Source organism: Equus przewalskii, chromosome 7 (genome assembly GCF_037783145.1).
Source record: "Equus przewalskii isolate Varuska chromosome 7, EquPr2, whole genome shotgun sequence".
NCBI lineage: Eukaryota > Metazoa > Chordata > Mammalia > Perissodactyla > Equidae > Equus > Equus przewalskii.
In genome coordinates, this window is record NC_091837.1 from 44,996,812 (window position 1) to 45,016,735 (window position 19,924).

The 19,924-nt window shown below is 41.9% G+C and overlaps 1 protein-coding gene across 5 annotated transcripts in view; it reads right to left on the reverse strand.

The window, feature by feature from the left end:
- Positions 1 to 11,715, reverse strand: part of LPIN2 (lipin 2) — a 91,084-nt gene extending 79,369 nt beyond the window's left edge. Inside the window, exon 1 of one of the 5 annotated variants that reach the window (XM_070627489.1) lies at positions 11,422 to 11,715. Coding sequence is in view for 1 of the 5 variants with exons in the window: in XM_070627485.1 (XP_070483586.1) it covers positions 9,047 to 9,109 (63 nt within the window). In the remaining 4 variants the exon portion in view is untranslated. Of the gene's footprint in view, positions 1 to 8,967; positions 9,470 to 9,746; positions 9,881 to 11,421 lie in introns of those variants that run through there. The other 4 variants (XM_070627486.1, XM_070627487.1, XM_070627488.1 and 1 more) reach the window with 4 other exon arrangements.
- Positions 11,716 to 19,924: the final 8,209 nt, after the last annotated feature.

The following is a 19,924-nucleotide window of genomic DNA, read 5'->3' on the forward strand; positions in this document are numbered from 1 at the left end:
ATGTACCCAGCAAAATGAGGAAGGATACAGAGACAGAAAGGTCTAGGAAACGGGAGCTGACACAGGTGAGGAATTAACGGGATTCAGGTGAGGTGCTGACTGCACTGAGTTTTGTAGATCTGTCAGAAATTGGGGGCCTACATTTGTGATCGACACTGAGAAACGTAAGCCAACAAAACAACTCTGGAGAAAACAAAAATTTGAATTGGTGAAGAAATAAAATCAATGCACACGCTTGGTTTTGAATAATATTTACTCATGAAAATATAAACAGTGAACATTGAGAAAATAAAAAATGATACAATTATATTGGGAGGATAGAAGGAAACGTACATGAGGATTATATAAGAATCCTCATCTTGCACAGTAGGAAATCCAAAGAGAATTTTTAAAATTGAAAACCAAGCTACAGAAGAAAAAGCACGCAAACGTGGAGTTAAATTCCACAAGAAACAAGTAGAAGAGTTCAAAAAAGTTGCTTCTGGAAGCAGCAGGCAGCAGTGAGGGAGACACTGGTGTTTTTCATTATATACCTCAGCGTACTATCTGTATTTTTAAACTTTATATAAGAAGTAATATACTTTAGTTTTTTAAAGATGAATAGAACTATTATGTGATACCACCTTTTGAAAAAGAATCATATTTAAGGAACAAAAACTACTAGGGAAAAGAAAAAATAAACACCAAGCAAATATAAGCATTGTGGGGTTTTTGTTTTGTTTTGCTTTTAATTAGGAAAAGCTCTTTTCCAACTCTCAGCATCAGCATCTGTGGTCCATCTGAGCTTTAGGTATGTCTCATTAACAAGACAAAACAAACAAACCAGGAAATTTAAATATACCAAAGTTCCTATTAAGTTTTCTAGTTCCTTCATTTGGGGCAGGGAAATGTCCTAACACAAAAGGCCTCTTCCACACTAGGGCAAGGACATTTGTAAAAGATTTAGCTAGCATTTACAAGGATGACGTTCAGAAGATTAAAAAAAAAAAAAAACAGCCACCAAAACAATACAGGCATATTACTATTTTTCAACTAGTAGAAAGCAAAATTGCATGCAGTTTTCTAGTCTAAGGAAATTTTCATGTAAATCAATTAGAGTTTATAGAAAAATGTTAGTTACTTAGAGACTTTATGAACTAGTCGGCAAAAGAATTTTTTTCTTTTAGTTAAGCATTCACCTGCTCTCTCTATATAATAGGTATAGAGAACAGCTCTGCTTTCCAGATACTAAGACCAGGCTCTCCCGTAGGCCTGGACAAACAAAATTCATACAGCCAGAGATGAGATGATGGCAAAAATCACAAGCCTTAAATTTATAAACATATGCAGTGCATGAGAGTTATATAAAAAATTGCTAACTTATAAAAGTATATTTTCTATTTTGATACTATAAAAAGTTCTAGGTCAAGGAAGAAATTTTAAGCAAGTACATGAAGCAACCCGTTTTTTTTTTTTGAGGCAGATTAGCCCCGAGCTAACATCTGCCACCAATCCTCCTTTTTGCTGAGGAAGACTGGCCCTGAGCTAACATCCGTGCCCATCTTCCTCTACTTTATATGTGGGATGCCAACCACAGCCTGGCTTGCTAAGCGGTGCACAGGTCCATGCCTGGGATCTGAACCCACAAACCCTGGGCTGCTGAAGTTGAACGTGCAAACTTAACTACTGCACCACTGGGCCAGCCCCAAGCAACCTTTTTTTAAAATTTGAGACATAAACACCTTTCAGCTAAACATTGTATTCTCATGCTAAAAATATAAGCACGGAAGCTCTAAGTTTGATTCACTTTCAACCACTCACGCAGGGCTCCCTTCTCAATCCTTCCTTACCCCAGTTTCATAAAATTCTGCTTTATATAGAAGTAGACTTACTTAATTCCCCTACAAGACTACAAGCTCCTTCAGGGCAAGAGGGATGTTCTATTCGCCTGCTTGCCCTTCGCCCATGTGACTCTCGACACTGGCGTCTCTTGTCTGGTCAGAGCTCCTGAGCTGCTGCCTGCCCCTGGACCTCTAGGCGGCTGGTGGCTCTGGTCTAACACACAACCTCATCTAATCCTCAGAACCAGCCCATTGGCAGGTACTTTATCTCCAGGTTACAGGAGAGACAACTGTGTAAACTATATACCAAAAGTGTACCTATGAATTTGGGAGTTCCTAAGGTCTATGAATGTATTTCTGTTTAATGAAAGGTTCTTCTGTATTGAAGAGTTGATAAATACCAAGTCGTTCATTTATTCAACTATAGTAAGTAAAATATACCATTAAAACTTCATTAGAGAGGATCTTGTCCACAGATGTAGTAATCAAGTGAGTCAAACGATATAGTGAAGCACCAGTTCAAAAAAACAAATCTGTTCAGAAACTGAAACTCATGTACTCAGCCACATTAGGGGTTTCAGTCGGCTCCTCACAATGTAATGGATAAGGGTTCCTGCACAGCGAAGAGATCAGAAGCGCCATCCAACTCTGAAATGGCTAACTCAATGCTCCTACACACAGTCCAGTCCCATGTAACCCAGGGGTTACAGAGCACACTTCTCCAATCAGGAAAGTCAAAATTACCAGTGAAGATCCTTGAAGAAGGTATGGTGTTAGTTACTGACATACCATGTCTCAAACAGCCTGAGTCCATTTCTCCTTCCCAACAACAAACACAATCACCTTCTTCTCAGGCTGACACTGACAGCAACACTTAGCTCGAGTTTAGTGGCCCTGTTTTAAACACGCATCCCGACTCAGCCCAGTGACCTGCTGGTACTGTGGAAGGCAGGTGAGGAACATCAGCTTCATTCACTCCAGAGAGGGCACCAAGCAGGCGTGCTGGGGCCAAATCACCTCCACCACCTTCTTGGCTGGTATTTCTCTCCCCGGCACAGTTGGTTTTGCATATATAAGTTACTCAGAGAAACTCAAGGCTCCTATATAGCAGGTGCTATCCTTCTATCGGCAGTTTACAGATGCTGATATTAAGAATAAGTTCTCCAGTTCTACCTAGTAAAATCAAAACAAAACCCTAAAACTGATTTAGAAACGTGAAACAGATGCACAAGAATTCTTACAGTCCTTGGGCAGTGTGGTGGCACAGGAGTGGCAGCAATGGAGCGAGGTCAATGCCACCACACAGTTGCATGCCTTTGGCAAATCTCTTTCAGCCTCAGTGTCTTCCCCTAGAAAATAGGGCTTTTCTCTCTACCTTGCAGGGTTGTTGTGACTCTTGAGAGAATTTATATAAAGCACAATACCTAGCCCAAAGAAGGTGTTCAATTATGTAACTATAATAATAATGACGACCTTTTACAAACATTAAACACCTCCGGAAACAACTCAGGGTTCCTCAAAAGTAGGCAACAGCAATATTTTATAGATTAAGAGTCTGAGTGGGTAGAGTAGATATTAAGGACCCCAAAATTCCAAAGTTTTACTTCTCAAATAATGTTACTTGGACAAGTTATTTTGAACTGGTTGAGCCAGTTAGAAATCCTAGAACAACCGATTAGTCCTTTCTTATAAAGCATTTGTTTAATACACATTTTAAGTTATAAAACAGAGAGCTCTTTCTCTTAAGTGATAGTTCCCTAAATAAGTTCTGTTTCTGTATAGTTCACATGTAAGTAGATTATGGCTATAATGTCAAACAGGTACCTATTATTCATCCAAAAATGTTAAGAGATTTCAAAGAAACATAATAAGTTGGCAGAAGCTTTTGAATGTTTTACAAAGAAAAAAATAATTCCGCTTAGCACCCCAAAGCAAACAAAAAGTATATTCCCGATGGTTCTTCCATAAGCCCAAACATTCCTTGACTTACGTTGGTTCAGAAGAAAGGGACATCACTTTACAAGGATCACAAATTTATAGACTCAACTATTGCGGAAAAACACCGCACCACAAGTCAAGGAGTGCCAATTCAGAGTTCTTAAGTCACATGAACTATCTGGTGGTTTTGCTGGCTCATAATTGATAACAATACAAAACCATATACAGTCATAGGCAGCATAACAACGTTTTGGTCAACAACGGACCACATATATGATGGTCCCATAAGATTATAATGGTGTGCAGTAGGCTATACTATTCCAGGTTTGTGTTAGTACACTCTATTGATGTTTGCACAAGGACGAAACTGAGGAACAACACATTTCTCAGAGCATATCCCGACTGTGAGTGACGCATGACTGTAATCAAATTATCAGATGACTACATATTGAACAGATTATGTCAAACATCTTTTTTTTTCTAAAGATTTTTATTTTTCTTTTTTCTCCCCAAAGTCCCCCAGTACGCAGTTGTATATTTTTAGTTGTGGGTCCTTCTAGTTGTGCTATGTGGGACGCCACCTTAGCATGGCTAGATGAGCAGTGCCATGTCCGTGCCCAGGATCCAAACCTGCGAAACCCTGGGCCATCGAAGCGGAGGGCACGAACTTAACCACTCGGCCACGGGGCTGGCCCCCCCAAAACCTTTTAAGGGCTCTTCACACTCTGAACACCTCTATTTTAGGATGAGTTAAAGACCACCTCTCTCATTTGGCTGGAGACATCTATCTTGCCAGGAGCAATAAATGTCATATCGAAATGACTGAACAGATTAGAACCATCCTGGTACAATCATTGTACAATCACAATAGAAATACAAAAACAGTAGAACCATTGTACAATCCCACTGTCTATTCAGAGGCATAAAAAAGTCTTTCAGGTAGGTTTCAATTCCAGATTAACCAATAAACTTTTAGTTTATAATTATGATACTTTCTTTGTATAAAAGACATCTCACTAAAGATTTAAAAACAGATGTTTACATCAGTTATCCCTTCCATTATATTTCAGAAATAGGCCAATGCAGAAAGTCAGTCACTAAAGAAGTTACTTGGTACCATATGCCTATCTTTTTTCTTGCAGTAAAATCACTAGTTCCAACCTGAGAGTTTCTGAAGGATGCTTTCCCCATCCTTAGCTTCTCCTGTTTGTCTACTTACATAGTTATAACCACCAAAACTAAATAATTTTTAAACCTCGATACTGGTACACCGTCTCTGTGAAATATTAGTGTCTTTAATCATGTTCCTTAAGCTTTTCAATTCTGTGTCCCTTTACACCCCCATAACGTTACTTAAAATTTCAACTAAATTAATGAGTGATCCAAAAAGTTAAAAATTAAAACAAAGGGAGAGCATATCAGACCTTCAAAAAATTTCCAGTGCACTGCAAATGTCAGGTCTCCACACTCCACTGGAGCTCTTCTGGACATCACCCTAGGAAGGTCCCTTCCTCGCTTTCCCCTTGAGAGCTACTTTAACATCAACAGATCCTCGCTCCTCATTACCATACTCCAAAGGCGCCCAGGTTTAAACGTTCATTCTTCCACTCCTCAAATCCTACTTCCTCTACTAGAATCTGACAAACGTTTAGGGCTAGCTTCTTATTACTTCCACTCAGCACTCTCCATCTCTCCCCTACTCCTCCTCTTCGTTCAACATTTACAGAAAGCAAAGGAGGCACACTGCCATTGCCCACAGGCTGCAGGGAATGTCTGAAACCTGAGGAGACAAGAATTATTTACTCTAATACTGATTAACAGCTAGAGGATAGCCACTGGACAGCAAACACAAAATATCACAGAGAACACAAAATAACACAATATCAATACATGCAAAGGGGCGTGCTTTCTACAGCTGAAGCTAATCAAGAGAAGTGAGTACTAAAGAAAAGGATTAAATCTGTGGAGCAGGTGGAGACAGTAGGGAGAAAACGGAATTGAGGAAACTGAGATGGGAAATTTAGATTTGCTAAAACAGGTGAGACTGGATCGTTGTAGATTCTTGAACAGGAAAGATACAAAAGATGCTAGGAGTTGAAACCAACTTAGAATTCATAAATCACTTTAAATTTTATTTATACTCTGCCTCGTTGAAAAAAGAATTTGAATTTTTATGTTCAAATATACATATTACTAAACATTGCAATTAAGATAGGGGAATTGGTACAAAAAGTAAATAAGGCTATGAAATGAAATGAAGGCAATAACCTCAGTTACTGTTCATAAAATTAACTCCAGAAGTAAACACTTTCTAAACTGTTCAAATACACCAAAAAGTCAGATAAAAGCAATCTACCAGCTACCCGAACATCACAAGGTGTTTTTTCCTGTGAACCAATGTTTCTCCTCCAAAAAACGTAGAAAAACCTAATTTGCATAGTTCATGCTGAAAATATACGGCACTACAGATAGATATAAACACCACATAATAAAGTTCTAAATTCAAAGATTACAAAAATAGGTACCACATTCCAAATGGATTTTTAAAAGATCACTTTCTAGGAGCCACTCCCTCTTTTCTAATACAGTTATGTAGTCTCTCAAATGATATATTTGACCTAAATAATCTAAAAATAACTTTAAAAGATCCCATTCCTAACAATCATATAAACCACCTTGCCTTTCAGCCATATCCTCTTTGCGCCGAGATGAAACCAAGGTAGGAAAAGGAGCTGATACTGTAACCATATTGTTACCCTTTACAAGTTAAATGAATTCTGGCTCCTTTCTTCACTGCTTAGTAACAATTTTAACACCAATCTAAACTAACAAATAGGATCACTGAAATTTAGCATTCAAAGTCTTCAGAGGAAAAAGAACCTAAATTGCAGTCAGTGCATCAAATAAGAAAAAAATGTATACTTTATCATCATTCTAATTCCAAAAGTCACATTAAGGGCTTTATCTTGCATTGCAGCACCGTTTATCTCTAACGGATTCTTTTTTTTCTTCTCCTTCCCTCTTGATAGAATGAAAATTTAGAGCAGAATCATCCAGTCACAGGATTTTAGAGCAGGGGCAGACCATCTAGGCCAAGCTTTCTGCTGTCAATCAGGAGCAAAATGGCCCAAGGTGAGGACAGCAGAGGCTGGAGTGGTCCCACCACACACAGGTTGCCACCGACTCTCAGAGATTCACAGCTGCTTCACCTGGATCCGGGGGGTGAGCAACTTTCCCTGCACATTTGCCTTGAAGAGTAGAGGACCATACACATGTAAAGTGTTTAGTGTTAGTAATAGCGTGTTTTATAAAATAAAGACTCAAGTTGACAGCAGGGGAGGTGGATTCCAAAAATAAAGCTAATTGCTAGCAAAGTCACCAAGCCAACTTCTTATTCAAATGCCTTATTACTAAGATAAACCCATAAAGCTTACTGTTCCAGCCTGTTACAAATATCTTCAAAGTTTTAATAAGACATAATTTATATAGGATTTTTACAACTGGAGGTTCTGCTTATCAACTTTTGAGTTGTTTCATCATGAAGACGACAAATAGATAGAAGACTCTGGAGCTCAGCCAGAGGTATAACCACCTACTTATAAATGAAGGAAATAAAACAGATAAAAACACGCTTTCAAAATCAAGGTCGTGAACCACTGCCCAGAGATTGATGGGCAAGTCAATATGCACACACACATGCAGAGTGACAGCCACTGGGGTCAGATCAAAAAGGAAAGGATTTAAATTAAAGAAAAACTTCCTGACTTAGGTTGCTAAGCACCTAAGGGAGGTAGCCGAATCTACCTAATCTAACAAACAAAGCTTCCAGCTAAGCGTTACTGTGATGCCAGATATGAGGATACATGTATACCAAGAAGCCCACTCAGAGCAAATAGCTATTGACACAGAGAACCAAGCTATACTTTAACTACTAATATTTAAACTAAACATTGCAAAACGTTCACTGCAATGCTCATCAGCTTAATTTAACCTTTTACCACCTCTAACACGTGGCACTGCCAGGATTATCCATCCAAACCTCACAATTCAGGAAAGCTGAGTGAACTCATTCAGGAAGTGCCAGGGACTCTCAGGTTACAGGTAAGGACACACTGCTTGCTGCTTCCCACCATTATTCAACAGACCTCTGGGGAGGCTCTTCGCAAAACCAGCTCTGTGTTTGGTACCAAGCAGCTCCCAGAGTCTGGCTTTCAAGGACTCTGAGTCTAGTATAGGAGACAGTCCAGTCAGTAAACCAAAAATTACAATACAGGGCCCATGAGTACCTTTATTGCTACAAGAACGTACAATAAAGGACACAAAGCCGCAGCTGACCCTATTATTTGCTTCTCAATAGTGGCTTTACTATAGTGTTCAAGGGTTTTCAAATGCTCCCATTTCCAGTTCCTCTTAAACATAAAGCCTCTCTGTTGGTTCTCAACTATGCCATCAAATATTAAAACAGAACCTATCGTTTCATTTCTGGCATTCTGTGGCCCTCTCTATCAACATTTGGGCATGGAGATACTTCAGTCTGACATACCACAATCAACTGCACATTTAATTGGAGAGACGAAGCCACCGATAGTGTCCAATGTTCTTTCACGCTGGCCTTAGGCTGTGCTTTTTTATACTCTGAGTATGGCCTGAGGTTGACAGTAAGGATGCAGCACTAGCAGACCAGGCAAAGCGAGGATGCTGCACTAGGGGATCAAGCAAAATGAGGATGCTGCACTAGGGGACCAGGCAAAGTGAGGATGCTGTACTAGGGGACGAAGCAAAGTGAGGATGCTGCACTACAGGACCAGGCAAAGCAAGGATGCTGTACTAGGGGACCAAGCAAAGTGAGGATGCTGCACTAGGGGACCAGCCCACGAAAGGCTAAGTCACCAAAATCCTTCCCCTGCACCTTGTTGTGGGCTCTGCCACTCCCATCTCAGCATCACTTGCCACACTTTTCATTCTTAAGCCACTGAGAACAATCAATATCAAACCATCAACATATAAACCATCATAGGCCACTAAATAATTTGTAAATATTTCAAAATATATTTCAAAACTGACTGTATCGTCAAAATACTATGAACTAGCCAGGCCAAGTTTTACTAAGCATCGCTACTGGGCGACAGCTTCAACGGAGCCTGACTTGACAGCAAGACAAGACTCATTTTCAATTAAAAAAAAAAGGGGGGGGGCTTGGAAAACTAACCCCCAAATGTGCATTTAAAATTAGTCCAGCGGCTTAAATAATCCTTCAGAGTATTTCCAAATATCCAGAGATCCGGCACTTTCTGAAAGGAAGGGTGATCTTTCTGCTCCTGTTTTTCATAAGTATGCCTCCAAAACGTCATCCCACATTTTCAACGAGAAGAGTCTTAATTTGCTCAGGCGCGTGGAGAACATGGTGACCCGCCGAGGCTCAGAGTTGAGAGAGAAGCCCTCGGTGTAGACGGCATCTCCACACGCTCCACACCAACCAGGCTCTGCCAGGGGGAAACTGAGAAGAGAACTACTCACGCTCAGGACCGGGTCTACACTGGGAAGCGGAGACTCCGGACAACCGACCGCCGGGGGCAGAGCGGCGACCCCACAGCACTCGCGGCGACGCGCTCACCGCCGGGCGCCCCTCCCCCGGCCGCCGGGCGCGCTGGGGACGCGGCCTCGGGCGGCGCTCTCCTCGCGGGGACCGGCCGCAGCTCCACCTCCACGCCAGAAACCCGGGGAGGAGGGGGACGGGGAGGGACCTCGGCGCGGGCGCGGCGGGCGCGCCGAATTTGTCCCTCTGCACCTCCTCCCCATGTACCCCCGCCCGAGCCCGCCCGCCGCGGCGCTGGCCGGGGCCGCGTCGACGTGACGGCGGCGGCGGGGGCACGGGCAGGGGGCGCCTCGGCCCCCCCAGGGCAGCACCGCGACCCCCAAGCTGGAGACCCCCGCCCCCCGCGAGCGCAGAGACACGCCGCCGCCGACACCGGCGCGGCGCCCGCTTACCTGCGGCGGCTCGGCTCCCGGCCCGCGCCGGCGCCCGCGGGCGGCCGAGGGGAGGCGGCGGCCGGACGGCGGTGGCCGGGGCCGGCCGGGGAGGGCGAGCGCGCGCGGGCGGCCGGGGGCGGGGCCGGCCGGGGGCGCGCGCGGGACCCGGGCGCCCGCCGCCGCCGCTGCCTCGGGAGCCGCCTGGGCCGCAGCCGAGCCGGGCGGCCCTCATGAATGGGACGCGGCGGCGGCGGCGGCGGCTGCGGCGGCGGCAGCAGCAGCGGGCGAGCGGAGGCCCCGCCCCGGCCACGTGACGCCGCGCGCCGCCGCCCCCTTTCGGCCGCGCACCGCCCTCACCGCCTCCTTCCCGGGCCTACGGCCGCCGCCGCCGGGTTCCTGCGCTGCCGCCGGCCCTGGCCTCTCTCGAGCTTGCGGCAACCCGAGCTTTACTTTCCTGAGAAAAGTTCCTCCTGGGCCCGGTGGCCATCGTGCGGCCCGTCACGTGCAACGTAGGGCCCAAGTGCCAAAAACGAATAAATATTAAAGTGCAAAAAGGTATACGGCACGGATGTTTTGTAGCGCGTCTGCCTGTTTGGCTACTTTCTCCCTCCCTCCCCCATCCTATTACACATCCCTTCTTAAAAACGTCCTAGGTAAAGGAATGGATTCCCGGTGCTGTATATTATTGTCGCACACTGGTTTTTATTTCTCTGCAACCTATTCGATTATTGAAAGTTAGGAATGGAAGTGCATGAGTTACTTCCAAGTGTCACTTAATTTCTCAGTATGCATCCTGTGAATGATAATTTATAAAGCTTTGAGGATATTGAAAAATAGGTATTTATATGAAGTCCTGCATGAGGAGCCCAGCCACAGCACAGTTTCTTTCCACAGATGGAGTGTGGTGTGACTGGGCTCCCCTCGGCTGGTTCTACAGAAGGAACACGGACAACCACTTCCCCATCCAGGTTACTTCGACCTCTCCAGCGTTCAGCCGAACTTTGCCCTATCCTTAACCAAAGCCCGATAGAGACTCAGATGATTTCACTGGCCCAGGCACACTGGGAATAGTCCGCTTCTGTGCCTTTCACCTGGCTTCACGAGCAAAATAGAAATTTAAAAAGACAAGGACTGGAATTTTCCCTCTTTGGAATTTCAAAGCATTTTACTCCGCTTTAAAGAAGTGGAATTAAAGCCAGAAAAAGTGCTGACCCTCCATTTCTATGTCAATAACCTGGAAACAGTAACGCCTTTCTCACAGGATTCTTTTGAGGATTGCACACGACCACGTATATACTGCCCAATTTAGCTTAGTGCCTGGAACCTGGAACGTGCTGTCACTGTTTGCTTTCTTTCCTTTTTTCTATTTTTCCTCCTGAGACTTTTCCTGTTTCTCTCAGGCTATTTTCGCTACCTCCTGCCTTGAGAGGGAAATAATTCTGCTAAGCTTCCTTCCTTCCTTCATCACTCAGGAGCCCTTGACATCCCTCCCTCCCTCCAAACAGCCTTAGATTTGATACCTCACTCTGAATGATTGGGTCACGCTTCTAAGATTTCCTCATTCTCTAGTGTCTACCTAATTTACACCACCGCTTAAGCAAAGTAGACACTCATTGAATGTTTGTTGCATAATATCCCTTCTCTTCCAGCCCCTGACGCCTAAGAAGAGTGTGGGGAGCCACCGAGTGCCTACCTGCTCCGCTGGAATGTCAGAGGAAGGAGGCTCTTCACATGTCCTCTGACCCCACCACCCTCCAGCTCACTCTGCTAGTTGTCCTCTTCCTCACCTCTGGATCCATCCCTTAGCTTTAGGAGGCGCAGGCTTCTCCCACCACTTAAGAAGTAGGGCAGAGAGGAGAGGAGAGGAAGCAAGAGAAGGAGTAGCAGACTCTCTTGCCCCTTTGTTCCTTCCCCCTTAGGCTATCAACTTATCCCACAGCTTGGCCCCCCAGCCAAGCTACCTGGAAAGAGGAGTCTCTTCTTTTTCACTTCTTCACAGTCTTGCTTCTGCTCCTCCTCTACCTCTGAAACTACTCAGGCTAAAGTCACCTTTATTTGTAGCCAAATATGGTGGATCCACTTCAGGTCCTGTTTCTCATGATCTCTGTAGGGTAAGATGCTACTGACCACGATTTCCTTCTTGAAACTCCCTCCTCCTCTCCTCAGCCAGAACTCCTCTGAGAGCCCCATGCCTGTGCTCAGTGGCTTTAGACATCTCCACCAGCACATCACAGTGATGTCAAATGCAGGCCCACTGTGTTTGCTTCTTCAAACCTGCCCCTCCTGAATCTCCTATCTTGGCTAATTGTAGTACCATCTGAAACCAGCAAACAGCCATTGATGATTAAGTATCTAGGTACTAAAGTTTTTTTTCCTTTTTGCAATTACTGATTGTGGCTTTTAGCTATTTAACCCAGCCGTTGTTAACTGTGCTGTTTAGGCAATATGCTATCTGACTCCCACTAGGTTCCTATAGATAACATCTCCCTGGAGCCTGGGTCACCATGGTAATGGGCGTGTGAGCTATTTTGCAGGAATTAGAACCCCTTGTCCACTTCAGGCCAGTTGAGACCACCAACTCATCAACTGGGCCCCTGCAGATGTCCGATAGGTAACCTTCTGACATCAAGAGGCTAAAAACTCCACCCTCAGATCATGCTAACGCCACCATTTTGTGAACATGGATCCTATGAAGAGACATGGAGTCTGACTACGCTTGCACAGATCATCAATTGCCTCACCTCTCCTCACCTCCAACCACCTCTCTCCACATTTCAGACCACCTTGCCCCCATCCCATAAATATCCATGAGTCCCTATTTTCGGGGAAGTGAATTTGAGGCTCATGCTCTTGCTTCCTCACTCGGCTGCCTTGTGAGTAAACTCTCTCTCTGCTGCAATCTCATTGTCTGGGTGCTTGGCTTTCTGGGCAGTGGGCAAAAACGAACCTGGTTTGGTAACACATCTATTTAGTCATCCTAGCCAGAAACCTAGGAGGGAGTCTCATCTGCCTCTGTTCCCATTCCATGCCCATCAAGTCCTGCCATGTCCACTCTCTGAAGCTCTGCAGAACTACCGTGGTGGCCACCTTCAGGGTCCTCCACAGTTGTACAACCATGTGACCTGACTGCTCTAGCAATCCGGCCGTTCCTCACCGTATTTCTTATGATCCATTGTAGGCATATTTGTGCTAGACTCTCTGCCTTTCATTCCTCCCCAGTTCTAAGCACCCTCCACCCTAAATTGCAGATCTGACCATGGCACAAGTTATTGGCAATCCATTGCCTAGAGGGAAATGTCCAATTTCCCAGGCATGGCACCAGGATGCTCTTTTTCTCTCTAATTTTCTCTCCTGCTCCTCTAGCCAGTATGCTTTAACCATTCCTTTTGCAATAGGATATTTTTTTAACATACTAACTTTTACTTTTCTCTCTGCATTTTCACCTACTTTTCCCCCTTATAAGAATGCACTCAGGCATTCTGCTTGTTTTAAGGAACTTCTGGAAAGCAGAAGTTGCCTGCAAGACATTTCCTTCCTGTCTTTAATTTGCAGCACTCTAAACTCATTGAGGAACCAATCTAAGTCAGGAGGGAGAGGGCCAGTGGGAAGGGGTCTCTTTGATAGAAGCCAGAAGGGGGAAGGACTTTTCCTAGAATAAGAATCAAGTCTCTCCAGCCTGAAATTGGAAGGGAGGTGGTTGTATGCTCTCCCTCTGGCAGCTCCCAGGGGAGGTGATTAAACCTTAGACAAATAACTTTGTTGTTCCCAGTGTATGCATCTCTTCTGTGAGGACAAAGAGTAGTCAGCATTTTCTGAGCCATCACTGTATGTCCAGCTCTTTTAGTAATTCTAACTGCAAACCTACGAAGTAGCTGCTATGGTTAACACCAATTTATTGATGAAGGTACTGAGGTACAGAGAGGTTGAGTGACTTGCCTCAGGTCTCACAGCTGGTAAACAGCAATCCTGGGTAGTCCCCAAGCTTGCTTAACTCCCAAACATATTTTTTTAAGTTAATTTTTATTGAGTTTATGATAGTTTACAATCTTGTGAAATTTCGGTTGTACATTATTGTCAGTCGTGTTGTAGGTGCACCCCTTCTCCCTTTGTGCCCACCCCCACCCCCCCTTTCCCCTGGTAGCCACTAGTCTGTTCTCTTTGTCTACATGTTTAAATTCCTCATATGAGTGGAGTCATACAGAGATTGTCCTTCTCTATCTGGCTTATTTCACTTAACATAATTCCTCAAGCTCCATCCATGTTGTTGTGAATGGGACGATGTTATCCTTTTTTATGGCTGAGTAGTATTCCATTGAGTATCTTCTTCTTTTTTTTTTTTTGAGGAAGATTAGCTCTGAGCTAACTACTGCCAGTACTCCTCTTTTTGCTGAGGAAGCCTGGCCCTGAGCTAACATCGTGCCCATCTTCCTCTACTTTGTATATGGGACACCTACCACAGCATGGCGTGCCAAGCGGTGCCATGTCCGCACCTGGGATCTGAACTGGCAAACCCTGGGCCGCCGAGAAGCAAACTTGCGAACTTAACTGCTGTGCCACCAGGCTGGCCCCTATACCATATCTTCTTTATCCAGTCATCAGTTGATGGGCACTTTGGTTGCTTCCACGTCTTGGTTATTGTAAATAATGCTGCAATGAACATAGGGGTGCATGGGACTTTTGGAATTGCTGACTTCAAGTTCTTTGGATAGATACCCAGTAGGGAGATGGCTGGGTCATATGGTATTTCTATTTTTAATTTTTAAACAAATCTCCATACTGTTTTCCATAGTGGCTGCACCAATTTGCACTCCCACCAGCAGTGTATCCAAACATATATTTTTAACCACCAATTCCCACCACCTTCTCTTAGTTGCCTCTACTGTCTTACCCCAGTCACTGTCTCTTTTTCTTCTGCTACTAGTTCACCTTGTACAGATCAGAATTATAGCGTTTATTCCATGCATATTATGTGCCCAGTAAATATTTGATCGGAACTAAATGAAGATTTCTGTTAATAGTAATATGCTCAGCTGGGTGTCTGGACTAGCTCTTCCACTGAAAACAACAACAACAAAAATACTAGGTAAAATATTAAAAACATATTCTGGAAGGGATCTGTAAAATGGCAAGAAGTTAAGAAATAGTATTTGGGGGTTGGTCCAGTGGCATAGTGGTAAAGTTCGCACACTCTGCTTTGGCTACCCTGGGTTCATGGGTTCGGATCCTGGGTGCAGACCTACACACCACTCATTAAGCCATGCTGTGGTGGCATCCCACACACAAAAAATGGAGGAAGATTGGCACAGATGTTAGCTCAGGGCCAATCTTCCTCATCAAGAAAAAAAAACCCAGTAGGACAGAGTAAAGGCCAGAACCCAGAGAGGTAAGCAGAGCCCAAATGCAGCTTTTGCCTGGAAGGCATTTGCTGAATCTAGTGAATTTGAATGTTGGTTTTTGCAGCCTCAGGAGTCCTCAGGAGTCTTGAGGATAGAAGTAAAAGCCTAGTGTCTGCTGTAAGTGGGACATTAAATAGGAGACCCAATAGAGGTGGGACTCCAAAAGCAAAATCATAGGACAAGAAAAAAAAATCAGTTATTTTGGAGCCCACCCAGAAACCTCATTAAAGTTGGTCATAGATTGAGCCATAAAGCAAGTCTCAACAGATTTTGAAAATTTCATATCATATAGACCATATTCTTTGACCACAATGCAATTAAGTCAAGAATTAATTGAAAAAAAAAGATAATTAGAAAAACCCACTTGTTTGGAAACTTATGGATCAAAGAACAAATCATTACGGACATGTGACAATATTTGAACGCTATGTATCCAATATTTGATACTATATGTATAAGCTTGAGAGATAAAACTAAATAAATAGTTAAAGGGAAATTTATAGACCTAAAAGCTTATATTAGAAGAAAAAATAGTTTGAAATGTAAAGAGCAAAAAAGTTAGAAAAAGAACAGCAAAATAAAGTCCAATAAAATACAAGAAAGGAAATAATAAAGATAAAGTAAGAAAATCATAAAGTTGAAAACACACATACAACAGAAAGGACTGACTAAGCCAAACACTCGATTTGTGAAACACAAATCAATTTTACAAACCTCTCGTGAAAAATGGTCAAGGAAAAAAGAGAAGGTACAACAAACAATGGGAAGGATAAAGAAAAAGTTATAGTCACACATGATGCAGAAACTACAAAAGTAAGAGAATTTTGCAAACATTTTTATGCCAATTAATTTGAAAACTTAGATGAAGTGGGAAAATTTCAAGAAATATGTTAATAAAACGGAAATGGAAAACCAGAATAGACTCATAACCATTCAAGAACTTGAATCTGTCGTTAAATATTTTCTGCAAAGAAAAATACAGGCTGAAACACTTCTACCAGTGACTTCCACCAAACAGTCAAGGAATAAACAATTCCAATCTCACACAAACTATTCCAGATTATGGAAAAGGAAGGATTATTCTTCAAATCATTTTATGAGGCTGGCATAACCTTATACTAAAATATGACTAGGAGAGTGTGAGAAACAAAATTTTAGGTCAATCTCACTCATAAATATAGACACAAAAGTCATTTAGCAGAATTTTAGCAATTTGAATCCAGCAAATGATACATTGTAACCAAATTGATTTACCCAAGAATGCAAGGTTAGTTTCAGATGAGAAAATCAATTAATGTAATTCACCACATTAAAAGATTAAAGGAGAAAAATCATATGACAATATCAGTAGATGCAGAAAAAGCCTTGGATAAAATTTTAATGTCCACCCAGATGATATTCATAGAAGACTAGGAATATTTTCCTTGATAAAAGGTATTTACAAAAAACCTACAGCAAACATCATCAGTAACCATTCCTCTTAAAATGGGGAACAAATAAGCGTGCTGCCATCTCCACTTCTATTCAGTATTGTAGTAGAGTTCCTAAATAGTGGAGTAGGGCAAGAAAAATAAATAAAATATATAGATTGGAAAGGAAGAAATCACAATGACATGATAGTACATGCAGGAAAGTCAACAGAATCTGTGCACAACCTATTGAGATGAGTATGAGAGTTTAGCAATACTGCTGGGTATGTAAGTCAGTATACAAAAATCATTAGATTTATATATACCAGCAATAAACAGAAATGAAATTTTTTGAAGGACGCCATTTACAATGTTTACTATAATTACCTCATACTCCTTAACCTATCATATTTCTACATGACTGCCCACGCTCATCAAACTTAGCATAAAAATACACAGGTCTGTTTCTTCAGGTCTTAATTTCCTTATGAAGGCTCCCATGTCACATAGACTTAAATAAATTTGTATGCTTTTCTCCTGTTAGTTTAATTTTCAGACCCAGCTTGGAACCCTAAGAGGATAGAAAAAACCTCTTTCTTTCCCTATATTATCAAAAAGCAAAGTACTTAGGAATGAATTTAAAAAAGTATACGCAAGACTTTCATAAAAAATAATTATAAAACTTCATCAAAAGGCTATGAAGAAGCCCTAATTAGAGAAATATGATACTTATGCATAGAAAGACCCAGTCTCATAAGAAATATTAATTCTTCACAATTTGATCTACAGAGACTCTTGAAGAAGAACACAGAGGGCGGAATTACCCTTCTATGTGTCAAGCCTGTAGTACTTGGTAAGGGTGGTACTGGTACAGGGGTAGACAAATAGACCAATCAAACAAAATGGAGAGCCCAGAAACAGACCCAGTGTATATAGACACTCGATGTATGATAGAGGTGGAAATTCAGATCATTGAGGGAAAGATGGACTTTTCAATAACTGGTGAGGAGACAGTTGATTATCCACACAGAAAAAATGAATTTGGACCCCACTCCACACCATATACCCAAATCAGCTTTAATTGGATTCAAGACCTATATAAGAAAAACAAAATTGTGTTGCTGTCATCAGTCAAGGATACACTTTCTTTTTCACATTTTCTGAAATTTCACCATTTCTGAAATTGTGACATTGCTTACAATCAATAACAACTTATAGTCAAGGATATGTGATATACAACTTTTAGGAGGCAATACAGGAGAATATGTTAACAAATTCTGGGTAGGGCAGTAGTTCTTAAGCAAGACACAAAAAGCACTAACTATGAAGAAAAAGATTGATAGATTTATCTACTTTATAGTTAGAATTTCTTTAAAAGAGACAATAAAGAGTAAAACAAAACAAAAATAAACATCATCCTAGGAGAATATATTTGTAGTGTATATAATCAACCAAATATTAGAATCCAAAATATATAGAGAACTAATATGAAGCAAAAAATAAAAGTCTACCAATCAATAGAAAAATGAGCAAAAGCAATGAAGAGGAATTTCACAAAAGAACAAGCACAAATGGTCCATAAACATATGAAAAGATGTTTCATTTCTTTAGTAATCAGGGAAACATAAATTAAAACTACAGTGAGATACCACCATACACTCATCAGAATGGGTAAAATTTAAAAAGTTATTCAATTCAAAGTGTTGACAAGGGTTTGGATTGACCAACCAGAACTGAGACACGCTGCTGGTTGGAATTCAAATGTGTAATGACTTTTGTTGTTGAAAATAGGTTGGTATTACCTAGAAAGCTGAAATGCACATACATGAAGAGCCAGAAATTCCAATGTTTGGTGTATGTCCTCGAAAGATTCTTGCACAAGTATATGCAAAGACACATACAAGAATCTTTATGGCAGCATTGCTCATAATTGCAAAGAATAAGAATCCAAATGTTCACCCAAGGTGGAATGGATAATTAAATTGTGTTATATTTATACAATAAAATGCTACACAATTACGTCAACATGGATGAAGCTCAAAAATAAATTGTTGAGCAAAGAAGCAACAAAAGATTAAAGTATGATTCTACTTATTCTATTCCATAAATGGGCAACTCCATATGATATGTTGTGTAAAGATAAAACCATAGGCAATAAAAACTATAAAGAAAAACAGGAAAGCAAGTAGAAATTTCAGGATAGGATTGATTTGATAGAGAGGAAGACCGGTGCGATCTGAGAGGCATCCAGGGTCTCCAGGGTACGGTGATGTGCTTTTCCTGGCTTGGGTGATGGGTGCATAGGTATCTGTGTGTATCTTCCTTTCACAATAAAAATGAAAATAAATGAAAGACAAGTGAAAAATGAATTAATGAATGAACGCACCTGTGTATTTTTCTACAAAGCGTTATTGTGTGCCTACAAGCTTTGTAAGTTTACATTCATCACTTGCGAGACGAACAGTATGTCTTACAACTTCCCTAACAAACTGCAGGGAATAGTTTCTTTTCAACAGTGCGTTGCACAGCTTGTTTTGTAATAAATCCTTCTAAATGATGAGGAAGAAAAAGTGATGTAAGATGGACCAGAAGTGTAAAAGGAAATACAGATCTTCCTCAACTTATGATGAGGTTATGTCCTGACGAACCCACTGTAAGTTAAATATCCTAAGTCGAAAATGCATTTAATACATCTAACCTATGGAACATCATAGCTTAGGCCTACCTTAAACGTGCTCAGAACACTTACATTAGCCTACAGGTGGATAAAATTATCTAACGCAAAGACTGTTTTATAATAAAGTGTCGAATATCTCATGTAATTTATTGAATACTGTACTGAAAGTGAAAAACAGAACGGTTGTGTGGGTACAGAATGGTTGTGTTTAGGTCGATTGTCCTCGTGACCGCATGGCTGACTGGGAGCTGTAGCTCGCTGCCGCTGCCTAGCACCACGAGAGTATCCTACTGCATTATCACTACTCCAGGAAAAGATCAAAATTCAAAATTCAAAGTACGATTTCTACTGAATGAGTATTGTTTTCACACTATCCTAAAGTCAAAAAATTGTAAGTCAAACCATCGTAAGTCAGAACCGAGTGTAGAAGCATGAACACTCTTCTAACCAAGTCGTCACTCAGATGTACCAATGATCTCCAAATCATTCCATTTAGGTTTGTTCGCATTTTTTTAAAATCAGTGGTTATAATTCGTAGTCCTGGGAAAAAAGACTCTTGTAGTCGTTCTACAGACTTTCTTATCCTCACTGGTCTTGTGCTGCCAGGCTCATAAAACCAGGCAACCAGGAGGCCAACGTGTCCGAACCGCTGCTGGAGCAGAAGTCCTCTCATGAACACTACCGTCCTGTCTGCTGGAAGCCCCTCAGTGGGGG